This window comes from Pestalotiopsis fici (genome assembly GCF_000516985.1).
Source record: "Pestalotiopsis fici W106-1 unplaced genomic scaffold PFICI_Scf_11, whole genome shotgun sequence".
NCBI classification, from domain to species: Eukaryota; Fungi; Ascomycota; class Sordariomycetes; order Amphisphaeriales; family Sporocadaceae; genus Pestalotiopsis; species Pestalotiopsis fici.
Window position 1 is genome coordinate 1,317,622 of NW_006917101.1, and position 18,657 is coordinate 1,336,278.

At 50.0% G+C, this 18,657-nt stretch overlaps 4 protein-coding genes across 4 annotated transcripts; 1 reads left to right on the forward strand and 3 right to left on the reverse strand.

Moving 5' to 3' along the window:
- Positions 1–156: 156 nt before the first annotated feature.
- On the reverse strand, positions 157–1,229 carry PFICI_13387 (uncharacterized protein; the record flags this gene model as incomplete). The annotated part of the gene is made up of 2 exons (XM_007841968.1): positions 157–1,146; positions 1,209–1,229. 2 exons carry the CDS (start codon positions 1,227–1,229, stop codon positions 157–159), a joined length of 1,011 nt encoding a protein of 336 aa, XP_007840159.1.
- Positions 1,230–6,859: 5,630 nt separating this feature from the next.
- PFICI_13388 (uncharacterized protein) lies at positions 6,860–7,440 on the forward strand (the record flags this gene model as incomplete). The annotated part of the gene is made up of 2 exons (XM_007841969.1): positions 6,860–7,024; positions 7,123–7,440. The coding sequence occupies 2 exons, from the start codon at positions 6,860–6,862 to the stop codon at positions 7,438–7,440; spliced, it is 483 nt and encodes a 160-aa protein (XP_007840160.1).
- A 2,430-nt stretch (positions 7,441–9,870) lies between these two features.
- PFICI_13389 (uncharacterized protein) lies at positions 9,871–10,937 on the reverse strand (the record flags this gene model as incomplete). Its single annotated transcript, XM_007841970.1, has 4 exons — positions 9,871–10,120; positions 10,197–10,310; positions 10,385–10,602; positions 10,818–10,937. 4 exons carry the CDS (start codon positions 10,935–10,937, stop codon positions 9,871–9,873), a joined length of 702 nt encoding a protein of 233 aa, XP_007840161.1.
- A 3,457-nt stretch (positions 10,938–14,394) lies between these two features.
- PFICI_13390 (uncharacterized protein) lies at positions 14,395–18,610 on the reverse strand (the record flags this gene model as incomplete). The annotated part of the gene is made up of 4 exons (XM_007841971.1): positions 14,395–15,959; positions 16,019–16,221; positions 16,282–17,521; positions 17,575–18,610. 4 exons carry the CDS (start codon positions 18,608–18,610, stop codon positions 14,395–14,397), a joined length of 4,044 nt encoding a protein of 1,347 aa, XP_007840162.1.
- Positions 18,611–18,657: the final 47 nt, after the last annotated feature.

Consider the following 18,657-nt stretch of genomic DNA (forward strand, 5'->3'; position numbering starts at 1 on the left):
TCCAGAGCCCTATCAAGCACCCAGAGGTATCCAGAGGTATGGGTCTCTGCCCCTGATCGATATGCACATAGACTGGTTACCTGCAACTTGATGTGTATGCCCCGACGAGGTATTTCCTCTGCATGATTGTTGTTCTGCTGCCAAATTCTTGTTGCACTACGATTGACCAATGGTGCAAATAATCTTACCCGTCGTCTTGTTGGCTTCCAATAAGCGGTGCGCGTCCTGAATCTTCTCCATTGGCAGTACAGTGTCGACGAGGACCTTGAGCTTTCCTGATTCAAAGTCTGGAATGTATTCGGCCAGCTTGTCCCTCAGCTTGCCCTGGTACTCGGGATCCCTCGACCTCAGCGTACTGCCCTCGATGCGAACGCGCTTGAAGAGAAGCTTGCCGACATCAACGTCCTGGAGCTTGGTGCCGCCCATCATGCCCAGCATAACCCAGTGCGCGTCGCGGGCGGCCACGTTGAGGTTACGCTCAAAGTACGAGGCGCCAATAAAGTCAATGATGATGTCGACACCCTTGCCGCCAGTGGCCTTGAGGATCTCCTCGTCCCAGTTGGGCGTCGACTTGTAGTTGAAGGCCTTTGTGGCGCCGAGTTCCCGCTCGATAAAGGCGCACTTTTCATCAGACCCCGCAGTGGCAAAGACGGCCGAGGCGCCGCTGTCCTTGCTGAGCTGGATGCCGGAAATGGAGACGCCGCTGGCGCCGGCGTGCCAGAGCACCGACTTGCCCTTGGTGAACTGGCCTACCAGGTAGAGGGCCTGCGTGGCCGTGATCCACGTCTCGGGAACCCCCGCGGCCTGCTCCCACGAGAGGAACGACGGCTTGTGCAAGAGCATCTTGGAGCTGACGGCAATATATTCGGCATAGGCGCCACCATAGGCCAGGCCAAAGACCTCATCGCCCTCCTTGAAATCACCGTGAGAGCCGGGGCCGAAGGAGCAGATGGTTCCAGAGAATTCGACTCCGAGGGTGGTCGGGGCCTGCGGCGGCAGCGGATATTTTCCTTCACGCTGGATCAGATCCATTCGGTTCAGGCCGAAAGCCTTGATCTTGATCAGCGCTTCGCCGTCCTTGGCCTTGGGAACAGGGGTCTGGTCATTGATGAAGAGTGTGTCAACTCCACCGGCACCCCCCTTGACCTCTATAGATATTGTCAGTCAGTGCTGGTGCTGGCTGAAGAGTGTGCTTTGGACTTGCCGACGGCTTTCATGGTCGAAGACATGCTCAGTAATGATGGTTCACGTCTCTGGGGAAATGTTGCCTGGCCTAGGAATGAGAAGTTTGTGTATTGGATGATACAGAAAGAATTTCTCTGGATATCAACGTTGCGGCTGTAGTTGTGTTTGTATATTGGACCTCGGAATCAAGAACAACCGCTCTTGTGTTACGGTAGCGCCGGCAATGACATCAACTAGCCATCAAACTTAAGAGAACCGTAGCTGGCCCACATGTCTCTAAATTCCCCATCATATCGACGCTAGGGAACAGCCTTGAGCCGAACCAGGAGATAGCGCTCTACATACTTCGTGGGCAGGCATTGGAAACGGCCTGGAGCGTCTAGTTGTCCCGAACTGGTGGGCTTTGGAAAAGGCAAAGCATTTGCGGATGGTCGGATTGCGCCGCAAAGTAGCACTCGCTAACGTGCCAGAGACTGCAACGTCGCCTCGCATATAATCCCGCCTGTCAGATCAGATGGTGTATGTGCGTGTGTGTGTGGGTGTAGGATATACAATAATTGTCCGTTATAATAATAAACTTTGATGCGCATGAGCTCGTTAATCGGATTGAGCCCGGCACCGGTGGGCAGCGGTTTACCGAGTCTGGAAATAATGCCCGGGACGGTCGGTCCAGATGCGCGGTCGGTAGGCTGCGCCGGAACGGAGGACTTGTCGCTTCTGACACTTTTTGACCGTGCATGCATCAATTATAGGTCGATCTTCAACCTCTATCGTCAACACGATTACCGACTCGGGTTAGGCTTCATGATCAATTCATGCTTTGTGTGTCAATTCCTCTACGACCGCCCTCGATGGCAGACCGGCCAATTCACGGATATCGCATGGTGTCAGCTGCTCGTCAATGACAATGCTCACAGAGACCCCACGGGGAACACACGGAGGAATAGAAATTGCCGCTTTTCACACAGCTCACCGACTGTTGGAAAGTTCGCTGCCACCGTGTATGGATTCAATTACACATGTGATAAAGGCATAACCGACATGGGAGCATGGATACCCCATCCTAACCTATCCCTTTGCCGTGCAGGGGCCGCAATAGAAAGTTGTTTGGTACTCAGTGCTTACCAATCACAAAAAAAAAAAAAAAGAAAAGAAAAAAAAGAGTATGGACATGAGAACTTCTCACAACTCACATCTCATCCCAACAGTGGATGTGTTCGCACGAGCGCCATGGTTGAGCACTTGTCCCTGGCTTCGACTTCGAAGACTGAACTGCTCCATCATTTGACAGAACTTGTCTGCTGCTTATCTGATTCTTGCCCGATTCCGGAGACACTGCTCTTGTATGCCAACACGGACACTCAAGATTAGCACCAGGAACAGCTTCGCTCCCCCAACGCGCTGGCGAGTCTGCCTATGGATAGTGCATATGAAGATTCACGCAAGACCGGTCTCAGCATATCACGTCCGCCAGCAGTCAACGGTGTGATGTTCTTGACACATTGATGACTTCTGGATGCGGTGCTTGCAGCCGGTATGCGCCAGGCGTCCATAAAAGATGGGCATAGTGAGACAAAGCCGACTACGTCGCCAGTTGAACCGATGGGCAATGGCCTTGAAGGTGATGCATGTTGACATCATCGCCGGCCTAGTATTAGCAATATTCGATGTGTTTTTTTTTCTTCTTCTTTCTTTTCAGCCGACCGGACACCATGGCAAGCGCCGGTAAAGCACTTGGTACTCTCTCGTCTTTGACATATTGAGAACGATAGCAAGTTCGGGACCTTGTACCGAAAAAGTTTGCGACGGAGCTTTGACTTGACGATGATGGTTTGAAGAGGTTCAAATCCTCGTTTGTTCAAAAGCCACTCTCAATTTATCGTCGACATGGCGGTAAACAGCATGAGCGTCGCTATCCGAGAGAGTCGTCATCCTATGCCTGGTAAGTCCTCGAGAAATGCACTTGAACTCTCAAACCACGCCGACCTTGTCATCATTACATGCGAGTGTCAGAACCATTGGGCGTAGTTTGTATGCAATAGCTCAGATTGAGCGATGCAAAGAAACCAGCAGCTCCGAGGTATATGGTCTTCGACATCGACATCGACGAGACTTGGTCAACAGCCTGCCTCGGATGCTGCGAGATGATTACTTCGGTAAGTGACGCCGGCCCGAGATGACTCGATGTTCACACCACCAGACAGATATGTGCTGCACGAAAAGAAGGCCGCGTTCCGGTAATTTTGGCGTCTCTTGATGCACTCAAGCCTTTGGAGTGTGGATATCATCTGAGTTGTTGTTGTGTCAACTTCAAATGTACATGCTACTTTGTCGAGTTAGGATGACGGGCAAGCAGTCATGCGATACCAGACTTGACGAAAAATTTGACGACAGTCGAAAGTGCTTGTCGAGTTCGGAGAGCCGTAGGATATCGTTGGTAGATAGCAGGTATCCAGCTCGCTAGACCGGACCACGACCGAGTGCAACAGGGATGACAGCCCAGTCGCGACTCTACTAGAGCGCGTTGTCATTCTGCACTGGGCTTTATTGCTAGTATTGTATTCCGTATGCTCAGACTTCCTTGCACGACAAGATGCGCCAATGATCTTCGCGTTTGCGCCAAAACTGATAGCAGCCGGCAGTAGCTCAAGGTTGTGGAAATTGCAGCTATCTAACCGGGTGTCGGTCTCCGGCCAGTCGTGGGCTAGACGTCCGGCGACAGTTCCGAGGATGGATTGGTGATATCGCGAAAGACTAGAATTGTACACAGCGGAAAGACACGCGAAACGAAAGATGACGTCGAGTTGCAGTAGGAGAAGTATACTATTGAAATGTAATCAGAGTAGAGATTATATTTGAAAACAAAAAAGTGATTGTAGCACGTCGTTGGCGCTTATCCGAATAATTTCGTGATCTAACTGTCGCCCGCTGAGCATCTAGGCGGGTATTGTGTACTTGGTATTCGCCCTCGATCTCTGATCTGAGATTGATATCTGGGATGCGCGATTGACGATCAGATCATCGAGAACCTCGCCGACCGATTGATGAGCGTTGGAATCTTTGAAAATCGCTCGAATTTGGACCGACAACCGAGTCTGTCATGGGGGGAGAGAAAGAGGTGGGAAAAAAAAAAAAGGTGTCGATGAAAACGGCAAGGACGAGGCTCCCTTGCAGCAATGATGGCGGGTTGTGATTGCTTAATCTAGACAAGAACAAAATAAGTAGGCATACAAATGGCCAAGTGAGAAACACTGAATGGCTCGACAGACTGTTTGTATACTCCAATCATTCTGTCTTTCGTTCCTGGCGAATAGGCGAGGCAGCTGCCAAGATTCTACTACTGTGTAGACAAACGTTTGTTCCAAGATTAGCAAAGCCCTCATCACTTTTAGTAAAGAATTATTAGCACTGCTATAGCGGAATGGAATTCATGTCCACTTCGGCCCGTCGGATTCCACACAATCTTGACCGCCATCACCACAGCTATCAGGCTCAATCAGTTGATACGAGATTCATAGACTCTGGCCCCATGTGGTATGATTGATCGGTAGCATGGGCTCTTCCAGGACGAGAGTCCACAGCTTATCCGGAGATCAACCCCAGACAGAGAAGCAGCGCAATCTCGCCAAAATTCAGGGATATGTACGTACCGTACGTAATCCTTCTTGGAGTCACAGTAACCACGCAACGAGCCACGAGCGTCTGCCAGCTGCCAGGAGAAGGAACACAAAAAAAGCGCTCAGAAGTCAAGCTAATCGGTGACGGGTCCTGACATTCAAGGGATGAACAACAACCACGATCTTGCACGGTTCGCTCTTTTGTCTGTTCAGGTCAACCTAGGCATGGAGTCGTATCCACCGTCGTGGCCAGGCTCAACAGAACCACAAAAAAGGCTTCAATATTGCCGATAACCTGCCTTGCTCGCTCTGGCTTGCCTGGGATCAGACAGACAATCAGTGGACAATTGACGTCGATGCTTGATTGAGGAGACACCAGCCAAACATCTACGTATATGCCTTTGGGAAAACCAGACAAACCGAATCTGATTGTTCGAGGGCATGGCATAAACGATATGTTTACTAAGCCTGGCCCAATTGGAGCTGGATATGAGTCCTCACAAGCCAAGAAGATTGATTACTACTACAAATTCGCTGAGCAATCGAGCTCTGCTATGTGCAGCACTGGATCGCTGCCCTAACAGGTCTGACGACAGGGAAACTTTAAAGCTTTGAGCCCCCAACTCCACTACATCCGCAAGTGCCACAATGCACTAAAAATTCAGCCATGGGGATCGTCTTATCTTCCTCTCACCAGGATTCGTCCTTTTGCAAGATCAGACGAATTTTCAACAGCAAGATAACAGCACTGATTGTTTTCACCCTTTACTAGAATGCAGGTCGGTAAGCCTACTATGGAGATGTAGACGTAGTATTGAAATACCAAGTTGTCAGGGCGGCCATAGCCTCGTTGCATGAACAGACAAAAGCCCCAATCACGGGAAATTCGTCGGGAATACGTCGCCAGCATGTCATCGACGTTTTTGCAGAAATTGACACCCGGCAACAACCCAGCACAGCACCCGCGCATCTGGTCAGCCGGCGCACTGCGCAGTGACAGCCGTTATTGGACAGTTGTGGCAGTCCAGTGGCCGAGCTATTGCTTCTTCCAGACATTGGGACGAGTAAACTAGTGGCGCCGCAATTTCCCAATGCCCTCCCCCCAGTCCAGTCAACATGCATCCTGTCAGTGTCCGTCCATCCAATTGTGCTGTACTATGTATGTGCATGGGTTCTTGGTCCCGAATCCTTGCCGCGGTACCTGGCATTAGGGCGTCCTCCTTCAGCCCCTTGCCAACGAAAGATGAACGAACAAACGAACGAACGCCCCCGAGCGCCATGGTGATAGTGATAGCAGTAGATAGTAAGTCATTATGGCGGATTGAGGTTCTGGTAACCGCTATTAAACTAGAGAGCGCTTGCGGCACTACCAATCTCTAGCTATTTCAGATGATTGCACATGCTATCACTATGCCAAGGAAGCGAACTCGAAGACATGGATGTTCATCACGCCGCGCCGTTGCCCTTGCCCCTTTCCGGCTCTCTCCCACCGAGTCTCGATTTTCTAGTCTTGGTTGGCAAGTTGTGATGTCCACTCACACAACAAACATGACTGCACAGCCAAGCAGTAGAAAGGAACCTCTTTGCGAAGCCCCCCCTATCTGTGGACGTACGTACATCAGTAGCGTAATGAGCAGCCTGCAGCTGGCCAGCTGGCACAGATCAGCGCCCCAAAAGAGGAGACCCAAAAAGACCGCTGCGCCAAGATTCTCTGGGACCTGCATGAGGCCGGGTTACCTGCGAGGCGAAATAACGTGGACGAAAAAATAGAACGAGGGGAGGGGGGGACCCAGAACGGTTGTTGATGACCCATTGGGGAGGACCCAGTATTGAATGGGCCCTGCCCAGGTGCGCGCTATCCCATCTCCTAGTTTGTATATAAATCTATTCCGTCCAAACATGGCAATCTTGTCCTCCCCTTCTCTCCTCACCCACACAGCGTTCACTACCTGACTTATCGGTCAATTACATTCGTTCCTACGCCGCACAACTAATTACTCAACCCGCAACCTAATAACCCTCCGACTCTTCGAGTTCTTAATACCAAATCAGTCAAAATGAAGTTCACCGTTGCCGCTGTCGCTGCCCTCGCCGCAGGTGCCCAGGCCTCTTACGCCGCCAGCAACGTCACCTACGTTACTGAGGTCGTCACTGCCTACACCACCTACTGCCCGGCTGCTACTGAGCTCACCTACGGCAGCAAGACCTACACTGTCACTGAGGTAAGAAAGCCTGCCGGCGATATATACCGCCCGTCCCGTTCCCGACGGGTAACCCAACCGAGAGTTAAAAAGTCTGAATGCTAACAAACCCAAAATAGCCCACCACTCTGACCATCTCTGACTGCCCTTGCACCATCAGCAAGCCCGTCTACACCACCAGCAGCGTTATCTGCAGCACTTGCACTGCTCCCAGCTCTGCTCCTCTCTACCCCACCACCCAGGCCAACAGCACCATTGCCACCAGCACTGGTGTTGCTCCCACCGGTGGCTACACCACCTCCAAGGCCACCTCCGCCAGCACCTCCCCCGCCGCTGCCTCCTCCACCGTCCCTGCCACCGCCGGTGCCGGAAAGGCCGCTGCTCTGTCCGGAGCCGCCCTTGCTGGAGCTGCTGGTCTCTTCGCCGCTCTCCTGTAATCGCCATATCGTATTTGCGTCTATCTTACGATCTTCTTTGTCGATAATACCTAATGGACGGGAAGCAGTATGGATGTTATGAAGGAGTATGGTGATTAGACTGGGTGGTCATTTTTTTAGGCACTCTGGTATTCTGCATTGCACCATTGGAGTCACTGGGCCCAGCGATGTCGGATTTCATTCTTGTAATTTCTTGTCTCGGTGTTTGGACAAACGATACCATCAATCTCAACCCACGGAAGGGTTCACAGTTGCTTGTGCGGTCCGAAGGTTATGGAATAGGGCCAAGAAGAGGAGGCCGTCCTCGGTCATGCTTGGAAAGACCAACGACTACTTTTTTGACAAGAATCAAATCACCTATTCCGCCTTCTCAAGTCATATCCGTCTCTTACACCCAAGAGCTTGCATGTTACCCATAATGTGCTTGCCCCTTCGATTTTGGCCTGGGTACCAAAGTATCAAGGGCAAGTGAATTTCGACAATCCTTAGGAAGCCTTTTACTTGAGTCTACTATGCCCGCTGGATGTTTTATTGGTCTGTGGTCAAGTTCAAACCAATGTTGCTTGTGTACATAGCAAACATGGAACAAAGATCAAGTTTTGGTCCGGCACAATAGCCACCGGTTCCCTCCTCAACTCGCCAATCGTAAAATGTGATGTCATTGAGTCCACCTATGTGTGGGCACTGTATATATGAGGCGAGAGAGAGACGCAGCAGGCAGCTGCATGTCTTTGTGTGATGTAAGACAAAAAGGGCCTGCTCCAAACAGCAATCATTCGTAGTGGCAATTGTGTTCTTCGCCTTAATAATGCAAGCAAACATAACATACATTGGGCTCACTGCCTCAACGATGCCGCCCATTAGGCACCTAAGAGACTAGCATCACTCCAAAGGTGGGCTGTGAAAAAAAGTGTGATCGTGCTTGTGTAGACAGACATTACCTCGCCTCATCAAGGAAAGAGGGGGGAGCGTATATCAGTACTCTAATTATAGATGATATGTCTCACGAGAACCTGAGGAGACGTAACCAAAATTACATGATTCGAGAAACAAACACCTGGATTCTAGAAAGATCCTCCAAGATTGCCGGTTTAGCACGTTTCCTCGGTTCCATAAAGTTTGGTCTCTCCCGTGCCGTGAAACATGGTCGCAAGCCAGCCGGCGGAGAAACGATCGGCAAAGAGGTAAACGAATGATTTGTCTCGGGAGCCAATATGTTGCACTACTATTTCTTGAAACAAACCATCAAGCCGCGTCAAAATCAGTTTTCCGTATGCTGGGCTGCTGGGGGGGCTGTTATGACGCTTTTTTTTTTTTCCTTCCTACCTTATTTGTTGGCAGTGCAAGAGACGGGCCTCCACCAGACCATTTGCAGATTGAATCGAGGGTTGACCGTGAATGGAGGATCGCGCGTGAGAAGAAAGAGAGATGGGAGGGAGGGAGGGAGGGAGGAAACAAAACGCCACCAAATCTCGCACTACTGCAGGTACCAAGGGAGGGAAGCAGATGCGCTGACGCAACCATGGATTGGATTGGGGGCTGCGGGCTGCGGCGTGTGGCCTGTCAAACAACCTGCCTTGCCTGCTGCAGGTGCCCTTACGTCTCCCTCCCTTACGTGCTGGCGTATGCAAGTGCATCGCCCCCAGCCAGCCAACCCAGCAGTATTGCATGACTCGGATGTCGGTCGCTTTTTTCATGGTTGGGCAATTCTCATTAGACTGAGGCTACAGCGGCAAGAACACAGGCAAGTAAAAACACAACAACGAGGGATTTTAGACATTGATGGGCGATTTAGTATTATCTATCGATAATCATACTGCCTTGTTTTGTATGGTCGAAAGCAGTCCTTGTGAATGGTACTGTGATGCACAGCGAGCTGCTTAATGCTAGCTGTCGGAAATATGCAACAAGTGCATTCATGTGCAACGCAGCGCCACACTATATTATACTAATACATCACGAATTTATACCTCGGTGCGTCACCAATATTACGCGTACATGAGTCAGATGATTCGTCTTATTCTTTGGCCACATGGCATTATTTGTACCCTTCTCAGTGGAGTTTCTCTGCATACTATGTATACATTAAGGCATTCTTATGCATGGGTAGGCACTTGGTAGCATATTTATGATAGCAGGTCTTTAGGAGCTAGCACGATATACTGCGAGTAGTCATCTGTATAATGAATCCCATTCATATCGAATAGCTTCAAGGTCTACACGAATTTTTCTTTTCATCAACATGCACTTGTAACCATTGTACTTGAAGAGTAAGCCGTACATTAGATTCTCAGATCTCTCAATGATACCATCCGGAACCGACCCAGATGTCCTCTCATCCTGGGCCGGACAAGTGAATGAACTTTTCAGGTTTCTCCCGGTCCAAACTCCGCATGCATGGTTTTCCCCTCATCAGGACCTATTATCATTTTATGCTGCGGGGAAAGACGAGTCATCGTCACGCGTGCAGCCCGACTTTGCTGTAATCTCGGTCGGGCACTGCACCTGCTCAAAGGTGACGCCGGGGTTGTCGGCGCCCTCGAACCAGTCGAACCGGAACTGGCAGCCGGCAACGAGGCTGGAGGGCATCGAGTCGCAGTCGGACCGGGAGCTGACACCTCCGTACTGGGCTCCGGGGAGAGCGGATCCAAATTCCGAGGTACATCCGTCAAAGATGCCACTGGATTGCCTTTTTGTCAGCGTTTGTCCTCTTTTTCTTTTCCTTGCCGTCAATACATGAAGATGCTAGTACTTACACTCCACCGCCGGGAATCAAGATATCAAACTGATTGGAGCCGAGGTCACCACCCGTGTTGGTTGACTGCACAATCATCGTCTTGCCAGAGACGGCACCAGAAGTAAAGGTAAGCCTGGTGTCAAGTTAGCCCAAATAGTCTCCTCGTAATCCCCACGGCCATTTGTAGGCAGAAAAATCAAAACTCACTTGTAGCAAGCACAGCACCAGGTCGACTCGGAACCTCCGCTTATGGCCGTGGCCGCGAAGCCATACGCCAACGTGTCGCTGACGGCCCAGGGAGAGTTGTCCGTGCAAGTGTAGGCGGTGCCGCCATCGCAGCCGGATTTCGCGTCCACGTCTGCAAGCACGCTATCGTTCTTGTCGCACGTGTCGACTGGGGCACTGACGGATGCTTTGCCGGACCACTAGATATTTATTTATACGTCTTAGTTTCTTTCCTGTGAAGGGGGGTGAAAAACCTCAATCACACCCGAGGGAAGAGAACATGAAGAGAACATGAAGAGATGAGGTTGTCAAGGGTCTCCTTTCATGGCCACAACAACCACCATGGTAGTATCAGGCATTAGAAGGTTGGTAAATTCCAACAATATGGAATTATACAATGACTTGTTTGACATACCGCACAGCTGGGTTTGCAACAATCCCAGTACCTCGTCGTCGTGCCAGTGCCACTTGCAGCATTCACTGCCGCAAAGAGGGTCGACGAGGCGAACAAGCTGAGAATGTGTGAAGAGTGCATTTCGAACCAAGATACACTGTAATGGCAAAATTTAGTCTTTGAGGAGCCTAATTTACTGGTAATCACGGTGAAGAGGGATGCTGTATATCCTCAGTGCCGGGATGGAGTGTTCCCATGGGGCTTCTTATAATTCTGGATGTATCCGCATAATTCATTCAGGGCCCACCATAGGAGCGATCGTCATTGACTCAACCTTGGATTTTTGTTTCTTCCTCCTTTAGGAAATCGGGTTTTCCAAAGCATTGTTGCTCTTGTGGTCAGTGTTTCCCGTGTCCGTCGTTTCGGAAAGCTTGAAGGTGGGTGGGCGGGCCAGAGAACAGTGACCTTGGAACCTCCAACCGCCCCAAAAAAATCCCAACGGCGGTCAGCCTCCGAGAATGCCGGAACGGGGCCCCTGCCCGACTTTCCCCTTGGCTCCGAGCAGTGACCTTGGGAGACACAAGGAGTCTAGTTCCAACAAGAACCATCGGTCATCCATTCCACATATCCGGGTCACGCAAGCCGCCATCCCGGTTGATGCAATGGCGCATATCCTGGGCAAGCTGTGCCGAGAAGGACTGTTCCAGGTAAATCGCGGCGCTTTTCAACCAGGGATTTTTGTGGCACTCAATCATCGAAGGGCGAAACTACCAAGTACAGGAGGTTGATTATGCTACTTGGATTCTTGTCTAGGTACCGAATAGGAAATAACAAAGGCCATTCTGGGCCACATTACGGGCCGGCGCATTTGAGCATAGCAGTACAGTTGCTCCAGGAGAGCCATGAGAAACCAGGATGACCCCGGCAAGGATAATCAACGGACTCTTTGCTGTTCCATGAGCTATTATAGAGCCAACTTATACTGATCCAAGGAATGGATGAGTTAAATAGTTCAAGTTTCGGATATGGCCAAATCTGACGTAAAAATAACTTGTCAGTATGTCGACCCAGATCAACGAGCGCCCGTCATAATCGCAAGGCGAACGGACAGCATATGTTAATCAAACAGAGTTTCTTCTACGCCATAGAAATCGCTAGAAAGCCCAAAAGCCATGATCATTCGACATGTGCGATCGGGAAGTGCGTTGGGATACTTGTGCGCAATTTTAGTCACTATTATTCCTTTCCCATCTCATTTCCCACATGCACCATCGCATTCACTGTCACGTTTTGCCGTGCGAATACTATCAGAGCCAATAGCGAGAAGAGGAGTTTCTCCGAGGATGTCACATTACAGGAAGACCAATAAATGCGGCCCACTAGGCACGACATTCTATTGAAGCTATATTGTAGTGTTGATGTTTTCAAGCTCTACACAGTAAATTGAAGATACTCCTCAAGCAATATGCATCATGTTCTACTCAAACTTTCGGGAGCGGGCAATTCATGATGAACCCAACTTATGGCTGTAATTCATCAGGATCGTGACTGAATGGTGACGCCTTGCTAAGACCAGTATTGCAGCACAGAACCATGGATTGAAAATGGTCTATATCTATCAAAGTACATATTTGAGGAGATCGACCTGTCTATGAACGATCTGCATTAGGTATCGACGCCACACTCTACCCAGTTGAATGCCAAAACGCTGAATGCTACCAACATCGGACAAATGGAGAGAAGTGAAAGCAAAGACTTGTTTACCCCCGGCTGCTCGACAGCAGAAACCCCCTCCTCGTCCTTTCTGCCACATCCTCACGCTTGTACTGGGCGGTTTGTTCCTGCCACTACTTTTCCCTCTCTTCCTCCTCTCTCCGAGTACTTCAAGCCTGTTGGTCCCAGTGTCTGGTCAGCTGAATTGGCTGTGTTGTGGGCGGCTAAAAGAGGTTAGCCTTTATAACAGAGGGACCAAGAAATTTGTAGGAGAAAAAGGAGAAGAAGGAGAGAGAGAGAGAGAGAGAGAGAGAGAAAACATTGGTACTCACCACGCATTACCGATTGTGACTTGCCAAAAGTTTGATAAGAACAACAATGCACTCATCTGACGGAATGAGGAATGATTTGGTTTTCGACGTGCATCGCGGCAAATCATGACCACGCGCTGTGTTTGTCATCATCTGCGTCGTACTCGTTTTCGTCCCACTCCACGAGTGTGGTCCCCGACTAGGATCCGTAGAGAGCCGGCGGTACGGCCTTTCTCCAATGAAGCTATTGTAACAAGAAATAATAAAAGAAACGAATGACAAATAAAATCTAATCAAGTAACCAATATCAAGCCCAATGAGCAAATTTCCTGTAGGGAAATCAGTGGGGAGAGCGGACTGCTGAATGGCGTGTGCTGAACTATGGGTGCACATGACTTGTTGCCCATCTATGTGAAAATTGAGTGTCTTTTGTGCAATGAAATAAATTCAAGATTGAAGATGTAATGTCAAGTCGTTCTGGGAGGGTTTGAGATCGAAGAGTTGGGCGAGTCAATGTTTGGGAAACAAAAGGGGGGAACACGAGCTACTTAAATAGGCGATGGAGCAGCTATCATCTCGAGGGAAAGAAAGAGTGACAGTGATGCTACATCAGCTTTAGAATAGGAGTCACGACTCTTTGCAACCCGAGAGGAAGGGAGGTGATTCCACTGCAATTGTCCTACCTTTTTCGTTTTGAGGAAAAGACACCATTTGCGGCATCCGTACAGGAATCTGCGACTCCCGTTTCTACGTCATTGTAACGGCTGGTTTGGCTACCATTCTGCCAGCAGTCGTAACTTGATCCATGAGACCAGTCGGCACATCCCCCAACTCGACCTGCTTATCACCAACAACAACAGTACTAAACGGAAACAGCGGCTACATCAAGGTTTGAGCCTGCCTTTTTTTTCCTTTTTGGAGTACTCCACGATACTTTCACGATCAAGAAGAAAGAGCCGAAGGACTCGATCAAGTCAAGAGAAGGTCGAAACGATCACTCGTACTTTCCAATACCCAGGGCTCTGCTGTTTTCTGTATTGTCCTTCCCTGTGAACAATGACTCCTTGAGAAGTAAGTCAAATGACCATAGAATCTAGCAACCCCGGCACACCTTGAGAAAGCTTTTTCAGAATTTTGGTTAGGGACCTGCTTTAGTTGCCTTCTTTCAGTTCTTCCCACTATAGCCTTGCGATTGCATTTCATCTGATAAGCCCATTCTTTCGAGCTCCCTCGAACAAACCAAAAGGATATCGTCCCAACTCTAATATACAAACGGATTGTTTGTGAATCTAGCCATCGTATAGAGATCAAGTAAAGGGGAGAGGGGAAACCAATGAAAGAAAATTGCGACCAAATACACTAGGCATGCCTGTCTGATGAAACAAGAAGAGAATTTCAGAGAACTTCGATACGAATTCTCACAATACAAAATTTGGGAAAGAATAGCATGCTGAGGGGGACTCATCTTTCGCTGTTTGAAATCAATATTTAAACATCTGTTCTCTTTCATGTCAACTAGTACGCCAAAGATGCTCTTACGATTTCTAGATCTATCCAAAACAAAGACGGGGCTCTTAGACTTGTAGAGCGGCGTCCTCTCTGTTGGCATGGCTTCCCTTTCTCCAAGCCTCCGTGTGATCCTTTTGTGACCTCTGGACCTTCTTCTCACCGACCTTGCCCCAGCCACCACCACCAGGTGTGTTGATGATAATCCTGTCTCCTGCGCTGAATGGTGCGCTGTTCTTTGCGCCCATGTTGATATGTCTCTCCTCAAATTCTGCACTTTCACCTGCAGCCTTTTGTGCGTCACTAACGGGAACACGCCTTACCCAGACATTGAGGCCGCACTCGGCGTCCTCGCCACCAGCAAGTCCATATGGATGATATACTCTTCGCTCGCTGAGAATGGACACTTGCACAGGGATACGGAACTCAATGTCGCGGATGACACCGTCTCCACCGTTGTGTTGACCCTTGCCTCCTGAGCCTTCACGCAGAGAAAACTCGCGTAGTATTACGGGGTATCGTCTCTCAAAGACCTCCGAGTCCGTGATGCGAGTGTTGGTCATGTGGGTGTGCACACCACTGGTACCCTCCCAATCAGGACCGGCACCAGAACCACCGGCGATTGTTTCGTAATATCCAAAACCCCTCACCTCCTTCTCTCCAGTGACATTTCCACCAAATCCAAAAGTCAGGTTGTTGCAGTCACCTTGCGAAGCAGCACAAGCTTCAAACGCCTTGAAAATGACATCCGTCACTCTCTGACTCGTGAGAACGTTGCCACCAACAACTGCTGCACCATCAGACGGTGACAGCAAAGACTTGGGCGGGATCTTGACGTGAATAGGCTTCAGACAGCCTTGGTTCAGCGGGATATCTTCAGAGATGAGGCAGCGCAAACAGTAGATGATGGCGCTGTATGTGACCGCCTCTGGAGCGTTGACGTTTCCGTAGACCTGTGGCCCTGTACCTTCAAAGTCAAAGATGGCCTCTCCTTTCTCTGAATCGATAGTGACCCGAAGGCGGATGGGACTTCCGTCGTCCATGAAATCCACTGCGGAAAGATCCTTTCCTTCAAACTTCTTGGAAACCTTCTTGAGTAGCTGTCGAACGCAGTTCTCGGCGTTGTTCTGGATGTTGACCATGTAGAACTGAACTGTCTCTTCGCCGTACTCTTCAATAAGACCTTCAATCAGAGAGATACCCTTTTGGTTGGCGGAAACCTGAGCACGGAGATCATTGATGTTGTCTGCCAGACATCTCGTACCACTGCAACCAGGGTACTTGGCTGGCTCCTTGTAGAGAAGTTCGACGATTCGCTCCTCGTTGAACTTGCCTTCACTTACAATCTTTTCACTCTTGATTGCTGCGCCTTCTTGGAACAACTCTCTGGAGTGAGGCGGCATACTGCCAGCGGTGATACCTCCAATGTCAGCGTGGTGGGCACGCGATGCCGCATAGAAGAGAATCTTGTCTCCCTTCTCATTAAAAGCAGGCATGAGGAGGGTAATATCGGGCAAGTGGGTGCCACCATATGATGGGTGGTTTGAAATGATAACGTCGCCTTTCTTGAGTTTGCCTTCCCATATTTTGGCTTGCGTGCGCACACATGTTGACATTGATCCCAGATGTACAGCTGATCAAGGTTGCCATGTTAGCATATTTGGGATGTGAGAAGACACAATGGAGACTTACGCAGATGGGGGGCATTGGCAACCAGTCCACCGGAGGCGTCAAAAATTGCACAAGAAAAGTCAAGTCTTTCCTTCACGTTTGTGCTCACACTAGTCTTCTGCAGAGCGCGACCCATTTGCTCAGCAATTGCCATGAATCTGTGGCCAAAGATGCTGAGCAAGATTGGGTCGACCTCTCGCTTGGACATGTCGTCCTTCTGCGAACTGGTAGATTGTTAGCATCTGTGTACCGATGGTGGCTTCGATGGTGACTGGAAGACTTACTCCTTGGTATCTCGCGCAAGGTCGATGACAACGTGAGTCTTGAGAATGGTTGCTTTTGCATCTGGTGTGACGACAATAGTCTGCGTGCCATCAGCCAGCATGGCTGGGCCCTGAATCTGGTCGCCAACACTCAAATTCTCCAGTTTATAGATGGGGGTTTCGAGCCTGCCGCCGTCGAAATAGACATGTGACTTGCCATAAGCCTTGCTGTCCTCGGCTTGTTGACGCTTCACATCTATCAGTTGCTCGTCGACAGTCTTATCCTGGTACCTAAAACTCTTGCCGATTCCACGAACTCTGACATCATCAACAATGATGTCTCTCTCATCAAGCGTGAATCCGAATTCGTATCGGTGGTGTTTCACGAAAGCCTTGCCAAAGTCCCACTCTTCCATGTCGTCTCCCTGGGTAGGCTTGACGATCATGAGAGCTGACTCTGTGCCCCTGTACCTCATATTGAGGTATTCCTCAAAGACAATGTCATCGGAACCAAAGCCTTGCTCTTGTAATGACTGGCGGGACTTGTCCTTGAGCTTCTCCATTTTCGACTTCAGCTCTTCTACTGCGTCGCCCTTGTCTTCCCATACTTTGGAATCAGGTTCTTGGCGTTCGTCCACCACATCTGCCAGGGCCATTCCGTAGGCTGACAAGACTGACGAGTATCGGTGGACAAGAATCTGCTGGATGCCAAGTGCCTCTGCAATGGCGACCGCATGCTGTCCTCCAGCACCACCGAATGTTGCAAGTCTATGTTTCGACGAATCATGACCCTTTGCCTCGGTGATGGATCTGATTGGTCTTGTCATGGACTCATTTGCGACAGTCAGGAAGCCATATGCCACCTCGTCCAAGCTCATGTTCTTGCCGGTCTCCTTGTTGATTTGATCTGCAAGCTCTTGAATCACCTTTTTGCTGGCTTCTGGATCGAGCCCCTCATCCTCATTCTTTCCAAATATCTTTGGGAAGAATTCAGGTAGAAGGCGTCCTAGGAAAAGGTTGGCATCAGTCACAGTTGCCGGTCCTCCCTTTCGATAGCAAGCGGGGCCTGGGTGAGCACCAGCAGACTCTGGACCAACAACGAAGAGACCATTCTTGAAGAAAAGTCTACTTCCGCCACCTGCAGCAACAGTGTTGATATCCAATTGCGGGGACTGTATGGTGACACCGGCGGTAGTAGTCTCGAAGACGTGCTCGTATCGTCCCTCGCCAAACCGCGAAACGTCTGTTGATGTACCACCCACTGTAAATGAAATTAGCACCGTCTCTAAATCGGGTAAAAGAGAGAAAACTCACTATCAAAGCCAATGACGGGGGTTTTGGTCTTCTCGTCGTAACTGGTGATTGCGTATCCGACTACACCACCAGCCGGGCCAGATAAGATAGCTTTCAAACCAGTGAATCGGTCAACATCGACCAGTCCACCATCGCTTTGCATAAACTCGCAACGCGCTCCCTTGCTGCCCTTTTCGTCCGCCACGCTCCGGGTACCCAGCCCACCCTCGAAGCCTTTTTGGAATCCCTGAATATATTTCTTGATGGCTGGTGTCAAGTATGCATCAGCGCAGACACTGGTAGCTCTTGAAACGAGCTTGATCATGGGCATAAGCTCATGACTCAACGAGATGTGCTCAAAGCCAATCTCTCTTGCAATGCGGCCAACAAGAGCCTCGTGATCTGGGAAGGTGTAGCCATGCATCAAACACACAGCTATACTCCTGATGCCTTTGTCATAGACTCCTTGGAGCTGTGTTCTGATGCCTTCGTCCTCTGGCCTCTTGAGGACGCGAACTGTCTCACCAGACAAGCCCGTGACCAGGGTTGCCTTGTCCGCGCCCTCTTCTCCCGTCTTTGCCTGTGCTTTGGACTGAGTTCGCTCGGGATCTTCTGCATAGTCTTCCAGTGTAACTCTCTCATCGACCTCGACAACCTGCTCGTACAGAACGTCTGGTTTCCGGATGGCGAGGTCGAAAATCTTGGGTCGGCTTTGGTTGCCAATGGACAGGCAGTCTTTGAACCCTTCGGTCACTACCAGAGCTATCCTCTCGCCTTTGCGCTCTAGCAGAGCATTTGTGGCTACCGTTGTTCCCATCCGTATGCTGTCAATCTTGGAGGTATCGAGAGGCTCGCCGCGCGGAATGTCGCGGTCCAGGAAGTGGCTCATGATGCGGCGGATTCCCTCGAGGGGCGCATCATCGTAATTTGCGGGATCTTCAGAAAGGAGCTTGATCACTACATCTTCGCCGTTGAAGGTACCAACGCAGTCGGTAAAGGTACCGCCCCGGTCGATCGCAATGCGAATGCCGCGTTCTTTGGTGTCTATGGAGCCCATGGCTGGCAATAGTGGTGCTTTTCCACTATATAATGTAATATGATGGG